The 26,302-nt window shown below is 45.7% G+C and overlaps 1 protein-coding gene across 1 annotated transcript in view; it reads left to right on the forward strand.

Annotated features, from left to right (window-relative positions):
* The first annotated feature begins 4,371 nt into the window (after positions 1 to 4,371).
* NXPH1 (neurexophilin 1) overlaps positions 4,372 to 26,302 on the forward strand; it is a 269,035-nt gene continuing 247,104 nt past the window's right edge. Inside the window, exons 1-2 of the mRNA XM_016218880.2 lie at positions 4,372 to 4,627; positions 5,476 to 5,639. Of these exons, the coding sequence (XP_016074366.2) occupies positions 5,586 to 5,639 (54 nt within the window). The 5' untranslated portion in view covers positions 4,372 to 4,627; positions 5,476 to 5,585. The remainder of the gene's footprint in view (positions 4,628 to 5,475; positions 5,640 to 26,302) is intronic.

Consider the following 26,302-nt stretch of genomic DNA (forward strand, 5'->3'; position numbering starts at 1 on the left):
CATAAATATCATAAGGATGCCACTCCGAGTGTAGATTCTCATAAATCAATGACATTAAAAAACATTTGCAGAACAATTCATGTAAAAAATGATATAATTAATACAATTGAGTCAACCCTTGACCTAGAAGAAAGGTTATGAGGGTGGAGCAGAAAGGAAATGCACAAAAAAGGCCTTGGTGCAAACTCACAAACACAGGCGATTATCTTTGAAATACACTGTACAAAATATCTTCCTTTAATTTTAATATCTTTGAAAATGATAATGCAGTGTACAATTGTTATTTGTGAAATAAGTTCTTGAAACTGGAGATAACTTCACATTTAATCATACAAAAATAGAATAAAGGAATTTTACAACTGGAAGATACTTCAGATATCCTCTAACTCTACTTCCTCATTGTATATATGAGGGTTCTGAGGCCAGGGGTGTCTTCAGGCACTTGCCCAAGGTCATAAAATGTGCAAATACCAGGTTATACTAAGGTCAGGGTAGAAGGATAATACATGCTTTGTAAGGTTTTTTGTTATTGTTTTGTCACTATTAGGGAAAAAAGAGGTACAATGCAGTGCTCTATGAACAATGTGATATAGTTTGGCCTGAAGCTTGGGCAGGACCACCGCTGGGTGCTTCATAACAACAGTTTTCCGTTTTTACTTGGATTTTGGGTAAAAGATGATATTTATGCATTTTAAGACAGCTTCATTTCAAGACTGAGTTTTGTAGAACTCAAAGTGAAGCTCTTTCTTTTTCCCTTCTCCTCAGCGCCAAGGTAATTCATACTTTTGACTCCTGCCCTCCCTTTCAAACCCTTTGGAAATAGAGAATCATATAAATGAACCAAATCAAATCAACCAAAACAGCTAATTATAGTTAACAGAATTATTAGTATATTTCAGGTGAATTCTAATTTTGTTTTCTTCTTGTGTTCAGGTTAATTATTTAATACCAGTGCTTTCTGCCCTGGCCAGGTGGCTCAGTTGGTTGGAGTGTTGTCCCGTAAACCAAAAAGTTGCTGTTTTGATTCCAGGCCAGGGCACGTACCTAGGTTGTGGTTCGATTTCAGGTTAGGGGGTGTATGGGAGGCAACCGATCTATGTTTCTCTCTCACGTCGATGCTTCTCTCTCTCTCTTTCTCTTGCCCTCTCTCTCAAAATCAATACAAACATATCCTTAAGTGGAGATTTTAAAAAAAATCAATGTTTTTATTTCAGGTCAGCCCCTTTAAATTCTTTACACTATTTATTTCAGAGCAGATCAGGTAGACTTGGGGAAAAGCAGAGGGCAGAGGACTGTAGTGATCATTCGTGCTAAGTTTATATGTATATTAAGTTGCACCACACAAAATTTAGAAAAAGAGTGATTCCTGGAAGGATTCTCAACATGAGTAAAGTGTAAAAAAATTGATGTGAATACTATTCTTAAGGATAATTACACTTTTATTCTACCCAGGTAAGGCTGGTTGCGGATGTATTCTAAAAGTGCATTTTAGAGGAGCAGAAGCATGTATGAGAATCATGCCTTTATTGGTTTTAGATCTTTTTAAAGCAAATGTTACGAAAGAAGGAGGGTGAGTGAGCCATCTTGTCTCCCCATCCCCCAATATTATGTCATTAAAATTAGAGAGATTTAGCAGAAACAGTGATTAAGTTTTTCAGTGTTACTTATCTTAGTGTCCTTTTCTGATTGACTGCTAAGGAAATAAATACTGCAAAAATACAAAAAAAAAAAAAAAAAAAAAAGACATTCCACTGCTGTTTTATATCCTAGGTCAAGTGTCTCATAGGATCCGGTAAGAGCTGAAAGTCTGGGCAGAAGGCCTCAGGTTATTACCATAAAAAGCTCTTTGGCTCCCTGTGTCATAGAACAAAGTGTCAGACCAGTTCCCATTACGAGGAGCCTGTGGTGCTTTTCTTAAATAATCAGTCCCATTCAGGCAGAGATTTTAAAGTCCTTCATCGTCTTTCTATTTCACAAGCAGTAATTTTTTAAGGCTAAATGGCACTACAGGCAGAATGGTTTTGAAGTCAGGTTTAGAAAAGAACTTGGTATATCCCAAAGCTGGCCTGATTCTTGCTCATTTCCCCAAAGGTCAGATGCAAGTTCAGCTCTGAGAGCGTTGCACTCGGGCGTCTGGGTAGAGGCAGGCACCGGTGTGCCAGCTCCACCCTGCAGCCTGGGAGGGCCTGGGAGCTCATACCAATAAGGATCGATGGCAGGACCGCCTTCTAAATCCTGGAGGGTGGACTCAGACAAGGCTTGCCTTGATATGAGCACCCTGAGACATTTAGTTTTCTTCTTTAAACTTTTTAAGAGCGTGAAAAACCTGGTAAGTGAAGACAACCAAGAGAGCATTGCAAGTATGCTCTATATAAATGTGTATTTTTCTCTAAAGTGCAATTTTTCAGAGTCCCAATTAGAAAGTGTGCTTCGCTGCCTTCCTCTGCATATGCCCCCATGAATCCCAAGAGGTCATGGCGGCAGAGCACCACTTGGAGATTAGCAGAGCTTGCTTTTATTTTAAAGAGCTATTTTTAGCTGGGAGAGTGTAGGCCTGGCCCGTCGGTCCTGTAGAGGGAACCTTAATTGGAGGTGTGATTACAGGGGAAGGTCTCAGTGGGGCTTCTCTGTTTGCTCCAGAAAAAGGGTGGTTCCGCTGATTGTTACGGCTGTGTTGGGGGATGGGAGGCTACCAGTGGTCCCCAGGGGAACTCAACCTGTGGTCCCCCAGGACCTCTTGGGGAGAGCACACATTGGCATCTGGGCTCCCCCACACCCAACTGATGAAACCATAGAGCCCGAGGTGTGTCCAAGTGTCACACTGGAAGAAAGGACTTCCCAAAACTCATTGAAAAGCGCCATTCTATTTGGATGCCGCCAACTTGGGCTCCTGAGATTCGCTTCAACCCATCGCGTACCGATTAACATCACGATGTCACCTTGCAAACTGTCACCTTCCAGGCCAGGCCCTGGTGAGAGGAGTCTTAGGGAGGTAACAGGCGGGGCAGGGGGAGGAAGGGACTTGAGGACCGATCCGAGCTCGCCCAGGAGGACCTGGCTCCGGGCCTCTCACCAGATACCCGCGAAGTTGTGCGCTGGAGAGGGCGGGGGGGGGGGGGGGGGGGGAAGGAAGGGACTAGGTTTGCGCGGGGATGGCAGGGGTGAAGAGGGGACAGACATACGGACATGGAGTTTAGAAACCCCGGGAGGGACAGGCACGGATAGAAAGACGCCGAGGACGGTCTCGGAACCCCGGAAAGACGGAAAAGGGAGACAGAAAATAGACTGAGAGAGAGAGACGGACAGCGGGAGTCAGCGAAGGGACCGAGACGCGGAGACGCTGGCCGAGTGGGAGGTGTCAGGAGAGGGGAGGCGCAGTGCCCCCCGCGGCCCCGCTCCGCCCCCCGGGCCCCGCCCGCGCGCCCCTCCCGAGCCGGCCCAGCCCGCCCGAGGGGTGGGCGCCGAGTGGACGCGCAAGGTCGCCCAGTCGCCGCGCGCGCTGAATGGCTGGCGGTCCGGCCGCAGCTCCGCCCGGGGCCCCGCAGCCACAGGTCCGCCCGCGGCGCCCAGCGTGGGCGCTGGAGGCCGGCGGGGGAGCCCTGCGCGGTCCCGCGCCCGTTCCCGCCAGCCCCGCAGCCCCGACACGCTCCCGCCTCTCCCCCGGCGGCCGCAGCCCTCCTCACGCCCCCGGGGAGGGGGCGCTGTGGCCTCCGGAGACCTCGCGAGCCGCTTCTCTCCGCGGGCCCGGCCCGCTGAGAACCGGGGAGCGGGGGCTATTTACACGAGGTGCCGATTAGTCTCGGAGGCGTCGTTTACCCACGTGCCAGTGTAATCGCGCGTCCCGGGGAGGAGGCGCGCGGGACCGCGGACCTGCGAAGAGAGCTCCCGGGTCTGCGCCCCGGACCGCCGCGCCCTCCAGACTGTCCCTCGGGCCGGGCCGGACCGTCACCGCCGACAGCGCCGGCGGCTCTGCTGCGGAGCAGCTCCCGGGCTCCCCAGGGTCGCGGGCACCCGGGCAGCTGCTCCGTGCGCCAGGAGCTTTCGGGTTCTCGCCACCTCACCCCTCTTTCAGAAAATCGGACTGCTTGCAACTGCCCTGTGGCTTTTTTTTCTTGCAAAAGGCCAGTGTCTTATCTCTCAAGTTCAAGTTCCAAGGACTTGCCGGGTCTCCTCCCTGTGAAGGCATTTTTACCGCCCTTCCACAGCCTCGGGAGGCGGGGACCCTTGGACCGCGCGTCCCAGCGCGGGCGCGGGCAGCCCCAGTCCGTCCGGCGCAGCATCCCGGGGCTTTCGCCTCTCTCCCTTCCTCTTCTCCCTCCTCCCTCCCTCCCCCGCTTTCCTCCTTTCCTTCACCCTTCCTGTCCTGCCTCTTAAGTGTCCTGCACCGTAAATCCAACTGTGCCAAGCCGAGGCTCCCGTGGAACGCATCCGGAGCGCGCCCCGGGCGCTGGGACGCCATCTCCGCCGAGGCTGGACGCGGCAGCGGGACCGGTCGGCGCCCGAGCATGGAGGCGAAGCGCCAGCGAGGGCACGTCCGGGGCGCCGGAGACGCCAGGCCCGAGTAGCTCCTCCATGGAGCCTGCCCAGAGCCGTCCCTGCTCACCGGATTCGCCCCCAGTCCTGTGCGGTAAGTACTCTCCCCCGCACAGCCCCGGAGGGGACACAGTAGGGTGGGGGTGGGGGACAGGGCGCTGGGAAGGGGCGGCGGGGAGGGTCACCGGTCGGGGGACAGCGCGCTGGGCGGGTGACCCTCACAGACCCGGGTAGACGTGCGCTCTGGAAGTTAGCACAGCCTGTGCCCCTTGGCCCGAATGAAAGTAGTGCCAGCGCTCTGTGTGTGTGTGTGCGCGCGCGTGTGCGCAGAGCCCACGAATGGGTAAACTGAGCCTGGCTTTTCTGTTTGCAAATTTCACACCCCCTTTCCCCACCCCCACCCCACCGACGGTGTGGAGATGCCCAGCACCTAATCTCGGTCAGCGCTACCTACCCCTTCCTCTCCCCGCGCCCCCTCGGCCAGCCTCGCTCGCTCGCCCTCGCTCTCTTTCTCTCTCCATCCCTCTCCTGGTGCGTACGTGTGAGAGCTCTGCCAGGGCTGGCAGAGAACCAGCCGCCGCGTTTAGTCCCAGCCGCCCCGCCATCAAACACTAGGGCAGTTCTCGCTGCCAGAGACGGCTGGGCTGCGAACCCGCCTGCGCGGCTCGGGCCCCGCCACCCCAGCCGCCGCCGGGACTCGCGCCCGAGGCGCGGGGGGCCCCCGTCTCCCCGACCTGCCGCCCGCCTGCCCGCGGACCTAGCGCTCGCTGCTTTCCGGCGCTGGATTGACTCGCTTTACAATTTTCCCACCCCCGCCCCTGGGTGTGTTTTTTTGGAGGGGGGGGGGTTCACCCTCCCCACCGCGACCCTCTTTCCCCTCGTGGTCGCCAAGCCTGACCTTGCCCGCGTGGTCATGGGCTGTCTGATTTCATTTGTATCTAGGCTGCTGAGAGCGCTCCTTGCTCTGTAAAGTGGATGTCAGGTGGATCTATGTTTTTGAAGGAACAAAGACTCAGCGAAGGCAACGCCGAGGAAGTTTGAGACGCGGGAGGATGCGGGCTGCGTGCTGGTACGTGCTTCTCCTCCTGCAGCCCGCCGTCTACTCGGTAAGTCCCGCGGAGCCCGCGCCCGCAGCCCCACCCCGGCGGCGAGGCCAGGACCCTGCGCCCGCGGAGGGCGAGGCCGGCGACTGTGTTGGAGCAACTTTGGCAAGCTGGTCTCTGGATCCCCGCGGGATTTTCCGGGATCCCATCCCCATTTCCTGCCCCAGTGCCCCCTCTCCTGCGTGTGATTCTGAACTGCGCCTAGGGCACGCGAGACACCCAGAGATCGAGGAGCCAGTAGGACGGGGTGCTCTGTGACCGGAGAGGGCAAGGAGAAGGGGCGGGAGACATGAACTCTTAGGAATTCATCCCCAGAGTTTAAACGAAGGGAAACAGAGGCGGAGAGTGGGGAGCACGAATCTGCTCTGTGACTTTGAAAGTGAATCTGCCCCCTTGCCCCCCTCCGGCTTGGAGACGTGCACATGAAGTGCGGGTAACTTTGCTCGACTTGTAGGGTTGAGACGGGACACGTTGAACTATCAGGAGCATCACAAGCGATCAGATAGAGTTGGGTGGGAGATGCTCGGGCAAACATAAGCGGCTCCCTCTCCCTCTTTTTCCTCTCTCCCCTTTTCCCCAAATGACCAAGCCCGAACCCCAGTTCCACCGCCGAGACCTTTACTAGGGAACTGCAGACGTTGTCATGGGCAGAATTCTAGGCAAAGCCCTCATCCCAGTGCTCCCAGAGCCGTTTGGGGGTCTGGACCTGGCACACTGTTGTCCCTGGGGGAGGGAGGAGAGGCGAGAAGGCTTTACTGTGGTGGCGGTGGATGGGTAGCTGCGGGCACCGCGCAGAACTGAGCCGCGGAGTGCAATTTCTCCGGTCTCGCTTCAGGGAGGGCCAGGCGCACTCACGCCCTGCTGAAGTTGTGCTCAGTGCACCGACCCCCACTTGCCCGTGTGCGCCCCTCCAGAGCGTGCTGAGGGCTCAGTGTGCTCTGATTAGGGGTAAGGGGCGGTGTGGGATCTCTGATGGAGCTGGATAAATGGGATGGGGGGATGCTGTTCCATAATCCCAAGAGCTCCAGACCCCACAAGTCTGGGAACCAAAGTGTTGCCATCCTTGCAACTGAGAACGTTTTCCAGCTGTTGCCCTGGTGCCTGTGACAGCAGGGCTGCTAGTTGTGTGAACTGTGTGAGTGTGTAAGTGTACGTGTGTGTGACTATGTATGTGAGGGGTGCGTATTTAACGGGCGTCAGCTTCAATCCAAGAGCCCTCGATGTTGCCTGTCTTTCTCCTGGCCGTGCCAGCCGCGGACGCCAGGGGGCGCTGCGCGCCAGCGTCCTCGCCTGCAGGACACCTTGGGGTAAACAGGTGAAAGCCGGGGCAGCCAATCCAAAAGAATAGCCTTTCTGAGTGTCACCGGAGTCTGTGCCTTCCCTGGCTGGAACGCAGACGGAATGCAAAAAGTGTCCTTTCCATTTCCCATCTCGTGCCCCAACCCACAAGTCCAGTAAACCCGCTGACTTTGAGAGCCCAGAGACAGAGGGCAGAAAGTTTGGCCAGAGGAAATACAGAAATTATTCATGGAAAGAAAGGGGAGGGGCTGCAAAGTGAAAGCTACAGAAGGGAAATATTAACCATTCCCTCGATCCCGGAAACCCTCCGGCCCCTCTCCTCTGCATACCTTTAGCATGACCTGAACCTCAGCTCAGTTCTTACATCCTTGGGCTGTGCTTATATACACACAGGGCAAAGGCTGGCGGCTGTGGTTCAGTATATTGCTCCGAGCAAGAATTTCGATATTCTGGAAAATAATCTATCAAAAGCAGAAGTGAAATCAATACGTCGTGTTAAATTTTAAATGTGTTTGTTGGCAGTTAAACCGTTTTCCACTCATTACAACAACAGTGCTGGATTTATTCTAATGCGCTGCCTTCTCAACAACAAGCGCATTAATTCTCCTTTAATTGTAAACTGGGAGCATTTGAAAACCGTTCAGTGTGCAAATTATGCTGATTCAATTACCGTTTAGTTACAGACTTCATTACCTGAATGCCTTTTGGCAATACAGAGAAAGGAGACAATTTTTCCAGTTTCACTCCAAACAATACCAAATGTGAACAATAAAACAGAGAAGGCGATTTACAAGCCCATTCTTTTCTCTCTGACCTAAAGTTGTTTTGTGTGTTGGGGATCAGAATCCACATGCACCAGAAAAACAAAAGGCTGGTGGCTGTGACCCAGGGCAGTATTTCCCGGGATTGTCATCCCAGGGTTATTTACCAGGAGAATACCGAGCTGTTTTCTTGGAGGAGCAGGAAACTGACTTTTACTATGGAAATGGATTTAAAAAGGGGAATTGGGCAGTTCAGGATAGTTTGTTTAAGGCAACTGAATAAGTGAAGAGCCTTGATTAAAGCTTGAGGGCCATGAGACAGACCAAGAAGTGCCCAGAGCTTCTTTCTCCATCTATTTTACTAAACACCAGAAACTGTAACTGAATTTAGCATTTATTGGTAGCCTCACCCTGGAACATCCAGACCTTTGCAAGCAACTGCAATAGACACATGCAGGTTGTCAGGAGCTGATTCAAGTTACGCGCCAAGAAGGCAGGAGTGGCAAATCATTATTTTATTTTGTTTTTCCCCCTTATATTGACATAAGCCAGGGAGGAGCTTAAGGAGTAAATTTTTGTTTTTATGAGTTCACCCCACAAGTTTGGTGATAGGGACACTCTATGCATTGCTTCCTGACTGATAGCACAGTACCGTTTCCTTTAAGCTCCTGCAATCCCTGTTATGTTTTCCAGGGAGTAATCACCACATGATGCCCAGGGAGCAATATTTGTTTAGGTATCCCCTATATAAAAATATTTAGGCTTCTGCCTATGGAGAAATATAGTAAATACTCCCAAATTTGGGAGGCACTTATTATGAAAAACAACTCTCTGCCCAGCAGATCAGGGCTCCATATTTAAGCCACAGTTGTCTGCCTGTGTTTGGGTAAATGTTTTCAAGGTATGTTTCTTGGCCCAGGGTTTTTTGAATGTCTGTTCTAAGTTGAAAATTGTGAGTCTTTTTGTGCTTATTGAGAGATGGGTCTGTCCTATTTCAAACTAGCAGCTTATTTTAGTACTGCAGTGGGAAGTCAATTAGAAATGGGTCTGCAGAGTTACCCTCTAAAGCATATTAAAATACTAAAAAATTACCACAAGGCTAACTCCAATCATAAATGTAGGGAAGTGATTTTTTTTTTAAAAAAGGGAAGGAAATCTTCTGTTTATTGAATGCTGTGTATTGCAGATTTTAGAGTCTGGATTCAGCAGGAGAGACACCTATGGCATAAAAATACTTGTTAAAAATAAAAAGTCCTGCAATTTTTATTCTCCTGTCAGTTCTGGACTAATTCCAGAATATTTTCTGTATGAGTTAATGGGGATAACAGGACTGTAGCATTTTAACTGAATTGAAACACACACTGGGTGAAGTAGGGAAATGTGGCTTCTGGCTCTGAGGACTGGGCATCCTAAATTGAGTTATTTTCAGTGGGTCAAGCTGAAGGACAGGCCAGGGCACACAGGGAGGGCATCTCCCAGCAGATAGCAGAGGAGTCCTGTTGGGAGGCTCACCTGTGACAATTTTCAGAGTCAAGCATTGATTCTAATGAGTGCTCTCTGGGCCCTTCAACAACAAAGTTGCTCAGAGATTGAGTCCAGAGAAACTGACAAGGGGTTGAACTATGTTATTGTGATCAGTCATATCCACAGTACTATTCTAATGAGAAGAGACGCTCACCCTCCAATTTAGGTGCCACTAACTAGTTCTGATAGGAATTAAAATGGATAATAATCTGATTGTTGTTGTTTTTAACCAATATGGACAAAAAAATGGAACTTCTTTCTAAAAATGGATCTTCTTTCTAATGCTTAAAAAACATTTTGAATCATCTATTCCCTCCAATTAGGGTGTCCTTAAGATATGAATTCCACACCAATTCTTTAACAGAGATTAAAGAGTGACTGGTATATTTGTGGAATCCTACCTCTGTACAGGTTGAAGCCAGACCCTTTGGGTGAATTCACTCGTTAGGAAGGTGGCTGTTAAGAAATGTGGAAGCCGAGGGGAAAGCAGCAGGAGAGAGACCATTAATGTTTATCCTTTGGACTAGGTATATGTATTTCCCATCCTTTGAAAATTAAGCCAGCTGCCCACTTAAAACTTTAATCAATTTGAGCTTATACCTGAAAACAACAACAACATGTTAACTAACTATGGCTATTTAGTGTTCTCTATTAAGGCCAGTTCTTGGGAACAGTACTAAAATTCCCTACTCCATTGCATTTCCTGACTCTTCCACCTGGTATCAGTCTTGCGGCTATAGGATTAAACCTAGATTTTGGAAGGAGCCTCTGCCCCCAGCAGCACAGCATGAGAATTCACCAGTTGAGGGTTCTGTGGGAGAAGTTGCATTTTCCTGAAATGCTCAACTCTCCACTGACCAGGAAAACAGCTCTCTGGGTGTGTGGGAAACCCCTGGGGGGGAGGGGGTGGTATCCTCCTTCCTCACTTCCAGGAGGATTATCATGGTCCGGGGCCTTCTAGTGATAGCTTTGGGGAAACTGCCTTCAGTATCAGAAGGGTCGAACCAGAATTGCTGCAACTCCCTCAGCCCATATTTTCCGGGAAAGCCATTAAGTTCGTGGCTCTTCTTTGTGCGAAGTTGATTTCTATTTGGCTTTGAATTGTCGACGGCTATTTCCTCTTTAATGAAAGTGTTGTCTGGGTGCAAAATATATCAGGTGGCAGGGAAATTGGTTTCTTTTTTTTTTGAGGTAGGTGCCCAATGTCCTACTTTTCTATCTGCAGGAAGATTTTCTGCAGACTACAGAAATTGACAGCATTGTCCAGGTAATAACCGTCGCCCACAATATTTTCAAAAGGACGTTTGACTGATGAAAGCATTTGGATATTGCCTTTTCAAATAAGCAATTTTCTGTCTTGGGGTTCTTTGATTTTATAGGGGGTGGGGAGAAGGGGCCACACATTGGCAAGGAGATGGCTTCCCCATCTTGCCCAGACCTTAAATACAAGTGCTTGTCAGCTTCGCTTGAAATTCTGAGGTCTGAAGAGCCCTTAGCCCGAGTTTGGCTGCCGCGCCTTAGATGTTAAGGGTCAAAAGGGAATCCCGAGCCTAAGGAAGAGCATTCTCCTTGCACTCTCCGCCCACAAAGAAAGCCAGTGTAAACTCTGAAAGTTTGCCTGCTCTCCAGTGGCAAGTTAGGAGGTGTGCATGCTTTCTGATTTTTTTTAAATTTTTTTTTTTAAACAAAGTGCCCAGCTGTGATTCGATTCAGGAAAGTTCTCGTAAAGCAACCACATGCTTAGGCGCTTCTGGTGTCATTTCCAAGTCCCTAACGGCCCTCACCCTTCTCATTAATAGAGGGAGGCGGGCGAGCCCGCGGCCGGCGCCGTCGGGTCGGCGGCTCCCCGCAGCCGCGGGTGGCTCAGCGCGCTGCGCTCTCGCCTTGCCCCGCGTTCTCCCAGGCGCGACTCGTCCAGCCCTGCCGCACGTTCGCAGGAATTTGCGGTCTTGATTTATCTGCCACTTAAGCTCGCGACCAGCGCTTTTTCTCGGTGTCAGCACTAATTCCTACCGGAGCTTGGTAAACACGGCGCGCGCATTTTTCTGCCGCCGATTGGCATGTTGACGACTGCGCTTGAAGGAATGTGACGATAAAGTGGAAAACCAAAGCTTGGCGAGCACTTAATCAGGGATAAAAAGGTTCTGCTGTAAGGATGTCACTCAATTTATTGTGAAAGTCGAATGAATTACGTTTAATGAAAGTGCTCCCCAGATGAATATTACCAGCAATTTCCTGAGTTGGCTCTGTCAGCTCGATATGAGGAAATGCCAACCCAGATCAGAAAAGAGCGCCCATCTCAATTACTATGCAGGCTTTCCAAGAGCGGCTTTTTTATTGAGATGATATATAGTGGCGGCTTCTCCGTGCCGCCTCCGCGCGCCCAGAAGCGCCTTTGCGCATCTCCCGAGTTTGAGGTCTGCCCTCGCGGGCTGCTGGCTGTTGTTTAAACTTCCGAGGGGCGCAGCGCGTTTCTGCTGCGGCCTGAGAACCTAATCACCTCCTCTGTAAACAGCTTATCTTAGTATATTTTGTTTACTATGGAGGTGGGGACTGGCGCGGGGGGGGGGGGGGGGGTAGCTGGGGGTGGGGCGGAAAGAATTCCCTCGCTCTGGTTCCCTTTGTCATAGGAAGTTCATTCAGCTTCTGGTGAAGGGTTCCAGAGGGTGGAAAGCCGGTGGTGCCTGGAGTGGGGCGTCGGGATAGTGCGCAAGGTGGGGTGCCAAGGAGCTACGAGGGTGCAGCACTTGCCTCTCTGGCTGCAGCTACAGAAAAGCCTCCTTCCGCTCCTATTTCATTTAAAGTAACGAGGGTATTTTACTTGTTCAAGCCGGAAATACGATGGGGAGGGGGATACCTAGGCCCCAGTCCGAGCGCATCGCCTCATCTGCATGAGAATGGAGAACCTGGAGGCTTTTCTTGTCCCGTTTCTTTCTCCCACAATAAGGCACATTGCTGCTTAGAAAAACCCAATATTTCCTTAAGAACTGGCTCCTGGGGGCTCTGCTGAACCGGACTCGGGCCAGCCCTCGCCCATCACCCCGCTACACTAATGGATTATGACGGGGAGGATCCGAGGCAGCGGCGCCCAAGGGTGCAAAGGGTGGTTGGGCACCCTCGCCCCAGCGGAGGGAGGGGGTGTCCTCCTGACGCATCTCGCCCTAGGTCTCAGACCCCGTCCTCACCACTGATTTTAGGGCCATTGCAAGCCATCCTCCACAGTTAGGAGCGATACACTTTCTTCGACGTAGGCTTCCTACCCTCGACTCCGAAACTCTCAGCCCTGCGACCGAAGCTGCAGCGTCGGAGCGCCCGGTCCCGGGAAGTTTCCCAGCAGGAGTCGCTGCCGCCCCAGCTGCGCGCTGTGTCGTCTGCTTTCAGCCTCAGGTCACTTCGAGCAGTCCCAACCGATTCCTGGAAACACGGGTGCGGCCCTCTCGTTTCTGCACCTCAAGCCCTCACACCAGAGCCTCGCTTCTGGGGAACTTTTCGTGGCCGCTGCCAAGGCTCGGTGCTCCGGGGGCAGCAGGTGGAACTGCAGCAGTTGCCTGGCGGGAGGCCGCCGGCACTGAGGTTGCATCAGGCGGTGGCGCGCGGCTGGGCCGCCCGGGCCGCCCAGAGGCTCTCCAGGACCACGGACAGCGCCAAGGCTCCGCCTCGCTCCCGCGCCTGCTCGGTTCCTCTGCAAGGAGAGTGGGCGTTTTCCGCAGACGCCTCCCTCCGTCCCGTCTTGACCGTGGAGACTCAGCTTCTCCACCCAGTCATTTGGGAGCCTAAGCTCCGACCGCTAGGTCCCCAGTGTTTGCTGTGGTCAGAGCCTCTCGTTTGCACACCTCCCCCCACCCCCTGCGCGGTTGTGGCTTCACGTGATCGCCACCGAGTCCCTCCCCAGTGGAGGTGCGCTCTTCTTCCCCCGACCTCCTCCTCCCTGCCCCCCTTCCCTCGCACAGTGCCCAGACAGAAACACGAATCTTGCAGTGTCGAGCTGTAAGTGTCCACAACAACGTAAAAACCTCGTCTGGCAGATAAGGAAACTGAGGTAGGGAGAGGGGAATCAACTTTCTCACAAGAGTAAAACCAAGTGGGGGGGAGTGATTGCTGCCCTACCTGCCACCTGCGGGGAACATGACAGGAACCACCAAGACGCCCACCAGGATCAAGCGCCTTTAATAAGCAGCGCGCGGAAGCGGGGGAGGGGCTGGCGAGCAGTCCTAATTATTATGAATTTCTATAGGAGCAGTAATTATTCACGGGGAGCAGGACAGATCACTGCCCGGGCCTGGGAAATCGATATATTTGCTATCGAAAGTGCCTGGCTCGCCTTTAATGCAGACGAATTAGGGATGGAGCCTCATTATTTTTCGCGGGGAGGCTCTCCGGCGTGGGGTCTGATGCACCGTGGAATCTATCATCATTAGACCCGAGATGGGGTGGGGAAAGTTCCTATTTATTTACTTAGCAAAACAAACCAACCCCTCCCCTCAAGCCCCTAAATAACCCCCTAAATAAACACTTCTGCACAACCATTGCCCCGCCTCCCCCCCCTCCCCTGCCCCTGGCTCCCAGCGCAGCCCCGCACGCTCCGGGGGCGTCTCGGGACCCCCGGAGCGCGCGCCGCGGTCACGCAGAGCCTGCGCAGGTCCTGGTTGGCGCCGGCGCGCGTTTGATTTGGTGCAGAAACCAGCCGGGGAGTACCGGGCGCCGACGCTAGAGGATCCTGCGTCACAGGGAAGACCGGCTGGGAAGTTTTGTCCGTTTCTCTCGCCTTCGTGTAAGAGTCAGTCCGCTCAGGACCAGGGGTTCTGCGCACCCCCGAGGTACTGAAGGAGCAGAGGTCTGGGGGGTAGTGCTCCACCAGCAGACGTCAGGCGGGGTCGGGCACTGAGCTGCAAGGGAAGGGAAGGTGTCGGTGCCGCGCCCCAGGGCTATTCTCGAAGGCCCTGGGGAGACCGGCCTTCTTCCCCAGGCGCAGCCCCTGCTCCACAGCGCTGTGAATGCGCCCCGCGTCCCCCCACTGAAGTTGCCGCACTGTTCAGGGTCTGCCCACTGTGCTACCCAGTGCCCCCCGCCCCCCCCCCCCCCCATTTCTCCAGTCTTTCGCACCCCGCACTCCCTGGCACAGCCTTTCTCACCCTGAGAAGCTGTCTGATGCCCCTGGTGGGCAGCTGCTGGGATGAAATTTGTGCTCTTGCGCAGGTCTCTTCACTGCTCCCTGTAATGCCATAGTTCTCGTGGCCAGCGGAAGTGTGCATTCCCGTGTGTGCGCACGTGTGTGTGTGTGTGTGTGTGTGTGTGTGTGTATTTTGGAGTGCTTGGCCTTCATCTGGCAGGTTTCTTCCTTGTTACAGAAGAGCAGTTACTGCAGAGAAGATAGGGTGGGGCGCTTCAAAAATGAAGTCCATAATTGCAGTAAAATTAATCATAATTATAATAATATTAACGAGAGCAAAATTTAAAACTGTGGACTTCCACGCACTAAAGCAGTAGTAGTGAACTTCTCCCCTTGTTTTCTTTTCCTCAGAGCCCAGCCTTTCCTGGTGTATTGTGGTTACCTGAGTGTCTTTGTTTCCTTGCCTCCAGAGACAGTCAGCCAACGCAATACTGAGACTGTATGATCTACTGGAATCATTTCCTCCCACCATCTTCATTTTTAGAGGCTTTATAATTAAACTAGGTGAGATATATGTAGTATACATCCAGTGGAGAGTCTTTTTATTTTTATTTATGTAGCATGCTGAGAAAGGACAATTAAGGAAGTGCTTATGTTGAAGGAATAAGCTTGGTTTGATATTAACAGAAATGCCCTTTTAATTTACCTTTTTTTTTTTTTTTTAAGTCTAAAAGACTCTTTCTTTGAGACCATATCCCAGAGTCATGCCCCCCCCCTTTATTTTTTGAGTCATGCCTTCTTAAGGAGAGATCCCAATAAAGTGAAAACAACAATATTAACTTGTATCAACTTAGTGGAACAAAAGGCTAGCTGCTCATTGGATATGTACACTGAGCTTAGCATGCAAAGCTGCCCTGTGATGCAGAAGCTGAGCAGAAAGAGCTAGCTCTAAATGGCTGTAAGGCCTCCATTTTTCTACCTCTTCCTGCCCCTAACCACATCACAATGCACACATTTACACACAGCGTAACAGGGTCTTCCAGAGCCAACACAAAGGCATCATTACTGCAAACCGGCAGTAATTTTAATAAAATTGAAATTCACAGACTAAAAGGAAGGAGGCACAGGTTTCCTTCTTTACAATCAGTTATTGACAGAAAAATTATGATAGAAAGACTTGGAGAAAATTTCCTGGCTTAGTAGAGCCTTTTTCATTTACAGGTTAAACACACAGACACACAAGAGACTAATGCTGTATATAATAATGTACATTTGTATATCTACTGTTTGAAGGATTCTGTGAAAATTGTAGTGGAGAAATCTTTTGTTTTCATAAGTTGTTGGCCTTGAAATTCCAACTTGGGCCTGACAGTACCATTTCCTTGATAGGAATCTGGTACCTGACACTGCACTATTGTCCTATTTGTGTCAGCACTTGCAGCTGTAGAATGAAAGCAGTTTTGGTAAAGAGGAACTACTGGCAAGATAGCTAGAATTTTATATATATATATATATATATATATATATATATATATATATATATATATATATGCCAGCCTCTCCAACTGAACTTTAGAAAATGATTTTTCTCCTTGTAACCTTGTAGCTGAATGTTATGAGAGGCCCATAGGTATATAAAACAGCTTATATAAAATTAATGGACTGCTTTACATTCACAGTCTCTTACTTGTGAAGCCCTTGTAAAATACCACATCTATTTAAAGTCGGAAGAATATAAAGTCAGGTTTTGCGTGCAATCGATAGTTGTAAATGGTTTGGCGAAAGATTTGATTGTTTTGAGCGAGTTTGACAATGTGATGAAAATTCATTGTCTGTCTTTGTGCACTGATGTGCTAATCATAAGGCTGCCTCTTCTTTTATGTACTTGACCAGTTTTGAAACGGATTGTAAGATTCCAAGGCAACATCCAAATATGTAGTCAAAATTTCGAGAAAGATGCATTTATTGACTTACCAGATTACAGAGAGATCCATGGGTCACTATGAAGTCATAAATGAGGGAGAAATTAAAAAAACCCTCCAACCTTGTTTTATTATTTTCTTAAAATGTTTAACAATAGGTTTATTGGAGTTGTATACTCAGAATATTTATATGCATTTTTGAAAAAGAAAATAAAGGTTTTAATTTAGCATCAAACTTCATAATAGGAGATTTTCTGAATACAATGAAATTATTAAAATAAATCTCTTCTTGCTTTCCTTAAGTGTGGGCAAAATTTGGAAAAGTTGGAGGTCTTTATTCTTTTTTTCCTCAAAACATATATTAAAGACCATATTTCTTTATATTTTGTCATTTGGCTTATGGATCTCTAAGACATGCAATATTTCTTTTTCCTTACTGTGCATTTTCATTTAGGGAACGAATACATTGTTTTTGTCTTGCCTTATTGCACTGAGAATTATATGTAGCCCAAAAGCATAGTGACATTTTCTTTCTTTCTTTTTTTAATTTTCACCTGAGGATATATTTTTATTGATTTGAGAGAGAGAGAGAGAGAGAGAGGGAGGGGAACATCAGTGTGAGAGGGAAACATCAGTCGGTTGCCTTCTGTACTCACCCTGACCAGGGATAGAACCCATAACCTAGGTATGTGCCCTGGCTGGGGATGGGACTCACCACTTTTTGGTGTACGGGTCCCCACTCCAACCTACTGAGCTACCTGGCTGGGGCAACATGGTGACATTTTCAAAACCTCTGTCCTTCTTTCCCCTATTTCACTTGAAGCTTACTTAGTGTACATATACTCTTTTCTTTCTTTGTAAAAATGGCCACTGGACTATTGTGTTAACACCTCCTCTACATAAGAAATAATTGTGTAACTTACCAACCAGCTACATGCATTGCTTCTGCTGCTCAACACTTGATGGAAAACTCTTAAAAACATGGACTGGATTACATGGGATTCATTATCCTTTCTGTCTGAGAAGTTTTCAGTGAAAATGCCATAATTAATCCCAGGTTTGATTCAAAAACCTATTTGGAAAATGATGAATTGTGATTTGTTGTGGAGCAGCTGTGGTGTTGGTAATGGGGCTAATTACATGATCTCTGAAATTGAAAATATAAAATACCTTTATTCACATATCTTTTTTCATTATTTGTGAATAGTTTCTTGCACCAGGGTACCATCATTTATTGTTTCACAGAATTAAATGCAGAGAAAGATGCAAACCACTGCATATGAAAGGAAGTTATTCATGTGTATTCAGTGTAGTATTTCTCTGGTCTTGATGTGAAACTTAATTGCTATTGATGTGGAGATTTTGCAGAACATGGCAGAGTTTTTGCCTTTCACAAGAAATATGTAATTGAATGATGAGTACCTCACGTTAAATTTTCAACTTTATTTCTTTTGGTTTAACAAGGCAGAGTTATGAACAGCTGCACCAAGAGACAGCCACAACCTCTAGCCATGATCAAGCTAATGCAGATCAGGCCCTCGCACATAGGAGCTGAGCTACCACTCTTGGATCTGCAGCTCTGCTCTCAGGCTTAAATGTTGTGGAATGTGGAGGCATGAAAAGTGAATGATTTGGCTCAGTATGTTTAATCCTTCCTTGCATTCTTGACTGAAATCTTTTGCAATTAGAATGGCTCTAATTAATGTGTGGCTAAACACATTGCCTATCTCTCAAATTGATGGATCCCCCCACTCCCCTAGAAAAAGTGGTGAAAAAAAATGAGAAGCTTAAAATGCAAATTCACATACCAAAATATGGTTGATATCCTACCAAAGACCACTACTTGCAGCTAGATGGGTAGTGTCATGGCTCTTGTGCAAGCATCAATACTGAATTCATGGTAAAAATAGATGAGTTATGATGACAAGGTGGGTGACTTCTTGGCTTCAGTGAGGACCTGGACACAGAAGGGAGAAAACAGGCCCCTTTTCATTCACCCCCAAGTCCCTCCCTCACTTCAATTCTTAAGGGAAGCAGCATTTTAAGACATTAGAAGAAAGGAAAGTAAAAGAATGGCGACGTATTTTCTTAATTTTGTAATCTTGGGCAAGCTTTTAAACCTCTTAGACCTCAATTGCCTTATTTTTTTAAATGGGGCTAGCAACACTTCTTACCTTACAGAGTTATTGAGGATTAACTGCACTAATACGTAATAAGAGCATAAAAAGGTGCCTGGCACTTAGCAGTGGTGAATTTAGCAAGAAAAACGTCTTTCTACAGCCCTTATAGAGATGAAATGCAAGGCCTAATTCTACCCTAGGATCATCCTATCTTTTGTTTCCCTCTTGCAGCTGGTTGATTGCGGTATAGTTGCCCAGTCCTGCCCAGAAATCCATATGTATTTAATGTGAATCATAATCATTGTGACTAATACCAGAAGAAAACGACCATTTCCACAGCAAGTAGTCAAGTGTTTATAGAAATGATGAGACAAGTCATTGACAGGTCCAATGAACAGGTTGCCTAGTTGAGATGAGAATTCTTGTGATGTTTTAATTTCATGTGGCAAACACTTTGGATGTTTATTAAGATCTCATTTAAAACATTGATTTATTTGTGAGGGATATTTATTTTTAATTACTTTTAACACTTGGAATTCACTTAAAATTTGCACACAAAGTAATCTAAACATAACCTACTGTGTTTTAAAGTGGAGGAACCTTTGGCCGGGGGACACAGGCTACTTTATTCCATTGAAGTTTATCATAGCTGAATGTCTGGATGTAATTGCACCTTAGCTCCCTGGAGTACTAGATGAAATACTTTGATGGGATGAGAGCCACAGTATCCCTCTCATATTCTGCTCAAAATATCTCCAGTATGCCACCATATGCCTCCTTCCAAGGTATTATGCTGGGTACCCAAGAAAAGTTCCTATGCAGAAATACTATTTTGTGTCTTGGATTTGATATGAGAATGGGGATGCCGTGGGGCTGATGGCAAAGTATAAAATGTTCTCTTTTTTGTTTACACCCTAAGCCATGCACTGTGTCAGGACTTTAGCATGATTTTTTTTTTTTTTTCCATTTAGCTCTCTTAATAACCCTAATAATGAAATGATAGGTGCTACTGATATCAGTAAGGTACTGTTAATATTACTAATATTAATATATTACTATGCCCATCCTAGTCATGTCATTAATAACATTCCATTTTATAGATGAGGAAATTGAGAGTATGAGTGTCTGGTGTAAGGTGGCAAGAGTCTACCCCAGGCAGTCTAATTCTTGAGCCAGTGCTTTTAATTACTACACCATATTACATGTGTGTGTGTGTGTGAGAGAGAGAGAGAGAGAGAGAGAGAGAGTGTACTCACACATGCACACATGCATGCATGGGTGCATATAATGGTGGGAATGAGAATGGGTCTCATTTAAAATATTTTTGAAAGAAGTAACTATGTTGCTTTCTACTTTAATGGATTGTCCTTCTTTCCAGCTCTTCTGGGTAGCACTTCTTTGGGAAACTGGAGTGTGCTGTTGGTCCCGCTATAATTTACTAATTTTATTAGCTGTAGTTCTTATTCTTGAGGGGCTTCCCATAAATGGAGGAGACAAGGTAACAAATGTAGGTTTGTTACTGATGGTTGTGACTCCAGCCTATGCTGATGGTGTGTGGGACACGATCTCCTTAGGAAGTCTGCATCTATTGACCTGACTGCTATGAAAAATGATCCCTGGGCCTTGGGGTAAGGTAATAAGTGAGACCGGGGCATAAAGCACAGCCCTCACAGTCATCTGTGATGGAGTTTAAAATGATCCATAACATCTGTATCTCTCCTAACAAATCACATAGCTGCTTTGTGAATTACTTGTCATGTCTGGTCAGGAGGAGGTGGGGAGAGGAGTTTGTTTATAAGGGTGTAAATATGTGTAAGAGGCATAAACTCTAGTGTCTTTCATGGCATTTATTCTCATGAGTCCAGTGTTTCTGACAGCTTACCAGATATAAAAGAGAGATGCAAATCCACATTCTTTTAAAAGTAAAATCTTTGCACAATGATACAAACTAAGAAATGTTTTTAAAAAAAGTCTGTTTAGCTTAATACCTTCCAGTCAAAATGGTCCCAAACATTCAGCTAGTGTAGCATAAGCATTTTCACCATAGTATGGATATGTGATTTAAAAATAAAATACAAAAATGCTCACAAATTATTTTATGGAATTAGTCTATGTTGGATTTAGAAACTTCCTATTTCTGAAGAATAAAAGTAAACCCAAGATCTCCTGCCCAAAGTGGAAGCCCTCTGGCCTGGCTCGATTTCAGTCATGTACTACATTTGACCTTGGAAGAGCTTAGTTATGCCTTGGGGCAAAAAATTAAATGTTCCATTTTGCAGCAGTATCATCTTTCACCTTTATGTGGATTTAAAAATGTAAATAAAATTGCTTTCTGTAAATGGTATACATGAAAGTCATATTCATAGTCTTTGCAAGAATTCAAAATGCCATTTGACCCATCATTGGCTCAATAGATAATAATGTTTTCTATTAGTTTCTAGTAATCTACTTTTTAAGCATTTTATGACTCAATATTTTTATGCCTAGTTCCTAGTTTGTGAAATAGGAAATCAGAAATAAACCTTTTAGCACTTCATTGTAGATTTATTTATAGAATATGTGCTTCCAACTTTGAACTTTTAAAAATGCCAAATCTTCCCAGAATACATTTCCTTTGTAATAAAACTGATTTGGCTGAATATCTGCAATGAGAGAAAAATGTGCTTCTGAAAAATGTTGAGGGCTCAAGCTTATTTCAGTTATCATCTGTTTTCATTTTGCTTATTATTTTCCATATAAATCAGTCAGAAAACAGGGAGGGTTTGGGGACCTTGATAGCAGAGGGCAATCAATGGGTGCAGAAAGTAAAATAACTGCTCTCCTCTGAGAGAGACAGAGATAGAGATTGAGATTGAGATTGAGATTGAGATTGAGATCGGGATAGAGATAGAGAGATAGAGATAGAGATAGAGATAGAGAAAGAGAGGAGAGGGAGAGAGCAGGGGAGAGAGAGAGAAAGGGAGAGAGAGCGATATTGAATTCTTTTAATTGGAATTTGGATAATAAGATCCTGACAGATTCTTGTATTTAACTGTCACAATTTTGATGGCTAATGACTTTTGATGGCTTCTTCTGGAGGCACTGGTCAGCAGTTTCCAAGGCACAGGTGGCTTTATCAGCCACAGTAAGAGTTTCTTTTTCTTATTAACCTTGAGCTGAACCAATTATTGTGGGGAAGATGAGTAGACCAATGTCATCCCAAGTTTTTCTGTCTTTGGGAGATTATTTGGTTTGTTGAATAATGAGTTGAGATCACTCTGTTTCAAAAGTTTCTAGTTTTGTTTTTATTGTAAAGAGTCTTAGCCCTCTCTCTGAGGAGATATGTAATGAATATTCAGTGACCAAGGCCATAAGACTAAGATGATGATATATCCTGTGTGCGTGGGTGGTCCTGTTTTATGCCTATTGTCTGTATCAAAAAGACCTTCCCCTATTCTCAAATAAGTCATATACTCAACTTACATATGACTCAGTGTTCAAATGGCTAATGAGAAATGTTGATTATAAGCCTTTATGAAAGGCTTATGATTATGAATGATTGTTGAATAGGCCAGAAGAGCATTCCCATCTCTATTTTATGTTCCCTTTCTATCAGGCATTCAGGGTACTCATACACTTGGATAACCGGGATCTACTATCATGATGTGCTTCACAGAATGTACTCCATACTCTTTTGTTTGCAAATCTGGTAAAATATTTTATTAAATATCATGCATTACACAGTCATGGGAAAAGCTGGTAGGAGAAAAATGACTGATTAGCCACTCACAGGTGGCATCAGTTTGGTGCAATTGTTTTGGTCCAGGGCCCAGAAACTGAACTTTGCCAGTGCTTCTAGAGTTAACACTGAGAAATAGATTCATTCTAATCAGAATAGCATTTTGAAAATACCCTTTTCTTATGAGAAAAATATCTGAAACACTATTTGGAGCACATTCCTTTCTGGAGAGTCCAATTGGTAATCAAGATATATATATATCTTTAAGTTTATTTTATAAGAGGCCATGTCAGAGCCCAGAGTGGAGTTGTCTTGTATCTTCCCATCCTTGAGAGCATGTATCCCCTTGCTTACTTCTGTGAATTTCTATGCTGACAAACCCATTCTTTTTTTTAATATTCTTTCTTTAAATGTGTTACTATCATGGATGAAACTTCAAACAGCTTTTCATGTGGACGTATTTTTTGTTGATTTTATTAGATCCCCTCGAGGTTGTTTTTGGGCTTATACTGTCTTGGTTCTTGTTAGGCTGGTACCTCATTGACACCTTTAACTCTACCATGCTTTACATCTATTTTTTAAGGGTTCTGTAAGGCCTTGAGACTAGAAAAATGAACATATGCTGTTGATTTAATAGGTTTCTCTTTCATATCTCAACTTAGGAGTTTTTCATGATGTGTGATTCAAGCAGTTATATAGGCTCCTAGGCAAAGCCATTTTGTGTGTGGTGGCAAGAGGGAAGAAGAAAGCATTTTCCATGCCTCTGTTCAAATGCTTGACCTTCTAAAAATTATTTTTAATTTTATTATTATTATTATTATTATATATATTTTATAGTAGATGACGTCTTAGTTTCTCTAAATTTCTTGAGGTTACAGAAGTTGGTGCCTGGTTAGACATTAAAAAGAGTAGGGGGGGGCCTGGCCAGATGTGGCTCAGCGGTTGAGCATTGACCTAGGATCCAGGAGATCACGGTTTGGTTCCCGGTCAGGGCACATGCCCGGGTTGCGGGCTTGATCCCCAGTTGGGGGCGTGCAGGAGGCAGCCGATCAATGACGACTCTCTCATCATTGATGTTTCTGTCTCTCTTCCTTTCCCTTCATCTCTCTGAAATCAATAAAGATATATTTTAAAAAATTTGAAATTTAAAAACAGTAGGGGGTAGGGTGAGTTGTTGTATGATTAGCACTAGAGCCATTTCATAAATTCTCTTCTGTGTTGCAGATGCTCTGGCAAAAATGAACTGGATTCTCCTTGGTAGAGAGTAAGCTCAGGAGATGAATGTGCAGCCTGGTTTGCTTTTGTGGGAAATCTCATGAGGAATTGTTCCCTAGGAATCTAATTGGTGCAGGTCTTTGGCAAGGATAGAATTTTTAAAATTTTATTTTTAATTTTGGTAAAATATACATAACATAGAACTTACCATCTTAACCAAATATTAAGTGTACAGTTCAGTGGTGTTCAATACATTCACATTGCTGTGCAACCAATTTCTAGAGCTCTTTTCATCTTGTAAAGCTGAAACTCTATACCCATTAAACAATACCCATCTCCTCCTCCCTTCAACCCCTGGCAACCACCATTCTCCTTTATGTCTATGAAATTTGTCACCATGTTTTACATTAGATCCCCAGAACTTATTAATTTTATTACTTAAAGTTTGTACCCTGCAACCGACATTTCCCCATTTCCCCCACCCCTCAGCCCTTGGCAACAAGCTTCTACTCTCTGTTTCTTGAGTTTCATGTTTTTAGTTTCTACAGGTCCGTGAGTTCACACAGTATTTATCTCTTTCTCTGTCTGAATTATTTCACGTAGCACAAAGCCCTCAAAGTCCATCCATGTTGTTGCAATTTCTTCTTTTTTATGGCTGAGTAATACTCTTATTGCATATGGATTTCATTCTTATTATCCATTTGTCCATTGATGGACACTTAGGTGGTTTCCATATCTTGGCTATTGTAAATAATGCTACAATAAACATGGGGGTGCATATATCTTTTCAAGTAAGTGTTTCATGTCTTTCAGATATATACCCAGAAGTGGGGTTGCTGGATCATGTAATAATTCTATTTTTAATTTTTTGAGGAACCTCCATACTATTTTTTATAGTGGTCATACCAATTTGCATTCCCACCAACAGTGTACCACAGTTCCCCTGTTTCCACATTCCCACCAGCATTTCTCTCTCTTCTTTTTGGTAAAAGCCATTCCAACACGTGTGAGGTGATATCTCACTGTGATTTTGATTTACATTTCCTTGATGATTAGTGATATTGAGCACCTTTTCATGTACCTGTTGGCCATTTGTATACCTTCTTTAGGAATATCTATCCAATCCTCTGCTCATTTTAAAATCAGATTTTTATATTTTTTTTGTATGAGTTCCTTGTATATTTTGAATATTAACTTCTTATCTGATACATGGTTTGTAAATATATTCTCTTCCATTTTGTAGATTGCCTTTCATTTTATGGAGAGTTTCTTTTGCTGTGCAGAAGCTTTTCAATTCAGTATAGTCCCACTTGTTGATTTTTACTTTAGTTCCTTGTGCTTTGGTGTCATATACAAAACATCATTGCTAAGACCAATGCCAGGGAAGAAGAAAAAAGTTGTTATACCATGCCAGGAATTTTACTCCACCATGGAATCTAAAATGGACTAAAAGAAATCATCAGATTTATTTTCCAAGATATATTTTTCTTCTTATAGAACTAAGAGTGAGAGAGAGAGAGAGACAGAGGCAGAGGCAGAGGCAGAAACAGAGGCAGAGACCCAGAGACAAGAAAGAGAGGGAGAGAAAAGCATTCAGCATTTGCATCTATTCTGTATTTAGACACTATCATCATAAAATATTACCCTTTCCAGTGAGCTGAGCAGTTGACATGAGCTCCTGCCTTCTTAGTCACCCAGCATCTGAAAATGATTCTAAATATTTTAATCAGCAAGAAAGAGACCAAGGGAAAAAATCCCCAAAGAACAAAAACAAAAACCATGCACAGCCACCAAAAATTTTATGGAAGTGTCTCACTGGTTTTGAAGATGGCTGCATGTCCCAAATGAGGCATTCTGCAGGTTGTTTTTCTAAATATATAAGTGCTCTTAATCAAGAGCCATAAAAAACGATTTGCTTTAAGAAAAGTCAGTGTTTTATTGATTAAACTTTCTTAGGTGAGGAACTTCTGAGTTGTGTATAATTGTTGTGAAGACTATCATGATACCAGTACTAGGGAGTTCCAAAAGTGAATGACTTTTCTAACGTATGCCTTATACATAATTTTGAAAGAAAAAGTTAGAGGACTGCCTTTGGGACCTGGCAGATTGCCAGTGAACAGTGAGATATGGCTGAAATAACAGATGATTTTCTAGGTCTCAGGAGTTTAGACTTTAGAGAGGATGATCAGTTTTAACCACTACAAGGCCTGGGACAAAGCATTTCTCCTCTGCATTGTGCATCACACTTCCCTCATAACACAATTCTTCATCTTCGCCCAACCCTTAGTCCTATTACATATTTGGCTCCTATTGACTGGGGAAGTGGTAGAATTAGGACCATTCATGAAGAATGTAGAAGATCCTTTATGATGTGCTTTGGCTACTCGCTCCTCTTTCTGACCACTACTTTATCTCTCCTCACTCTATCTAGGTCCTAGGATATATTCAAAATTAAGAATGAATACAAGGTTTCATTTAAAAAGAAAAATGTGATTCTGGAGAAACATGTCTGGTTCATGGTAAAGGTAGAAAGGATGAGCCAATTTTTCTAACAATCAGTGTTCAATGGAACCCGATATGGAAACCAGAGTTCACATTCCTATTGAGCGATATAATAGTTTTTGTCAATCATGAATTTCTCTGTTCTTGGAGGTTATCACAGCTAGACATTCATCTTTTCTAGGAGCCATTGCATTTTATTTATGTGCTCATGGTAAGTTGTGCTTCAGAGACAGAAAGTGGAGATATGAAGAGCTTGTATATAACTTTTTTTCCCTTTGATAAATGCAGAAGACAGGACATTTAAAAAAATAGAGTCTAGAAGTCTCACTTAGGCTACTAATTTTATCACTTGAGTTGCCATGCACTATGGAGTGAGTGAATCATGGGCCACAAAGTCTGGGCATTTGTGTCTCAAACTATCAGAGGTAACCTTGCAATGGTATGCCATGCCATTACTTTCCATAAGACTCCAAATGAATCAATGAATTATTCCAT

The sequence above is a fragment of the Miniopterus natalensis genome, chromosome 10, assembly GCF_054644295.1.
Source record: "Miniopterus natalensis isolate mMinNat1 chromosome 10, mMinNat1.hap1, whole genome shotgun sequence".
Classification (NCBI taxonomy): domain Eukaryota; kingdom Metazoa; phylum Chordata; class Mammalia; order Chiroptera; family Miniopteridae; genus Miniopterus; species Miniopterus natalensis.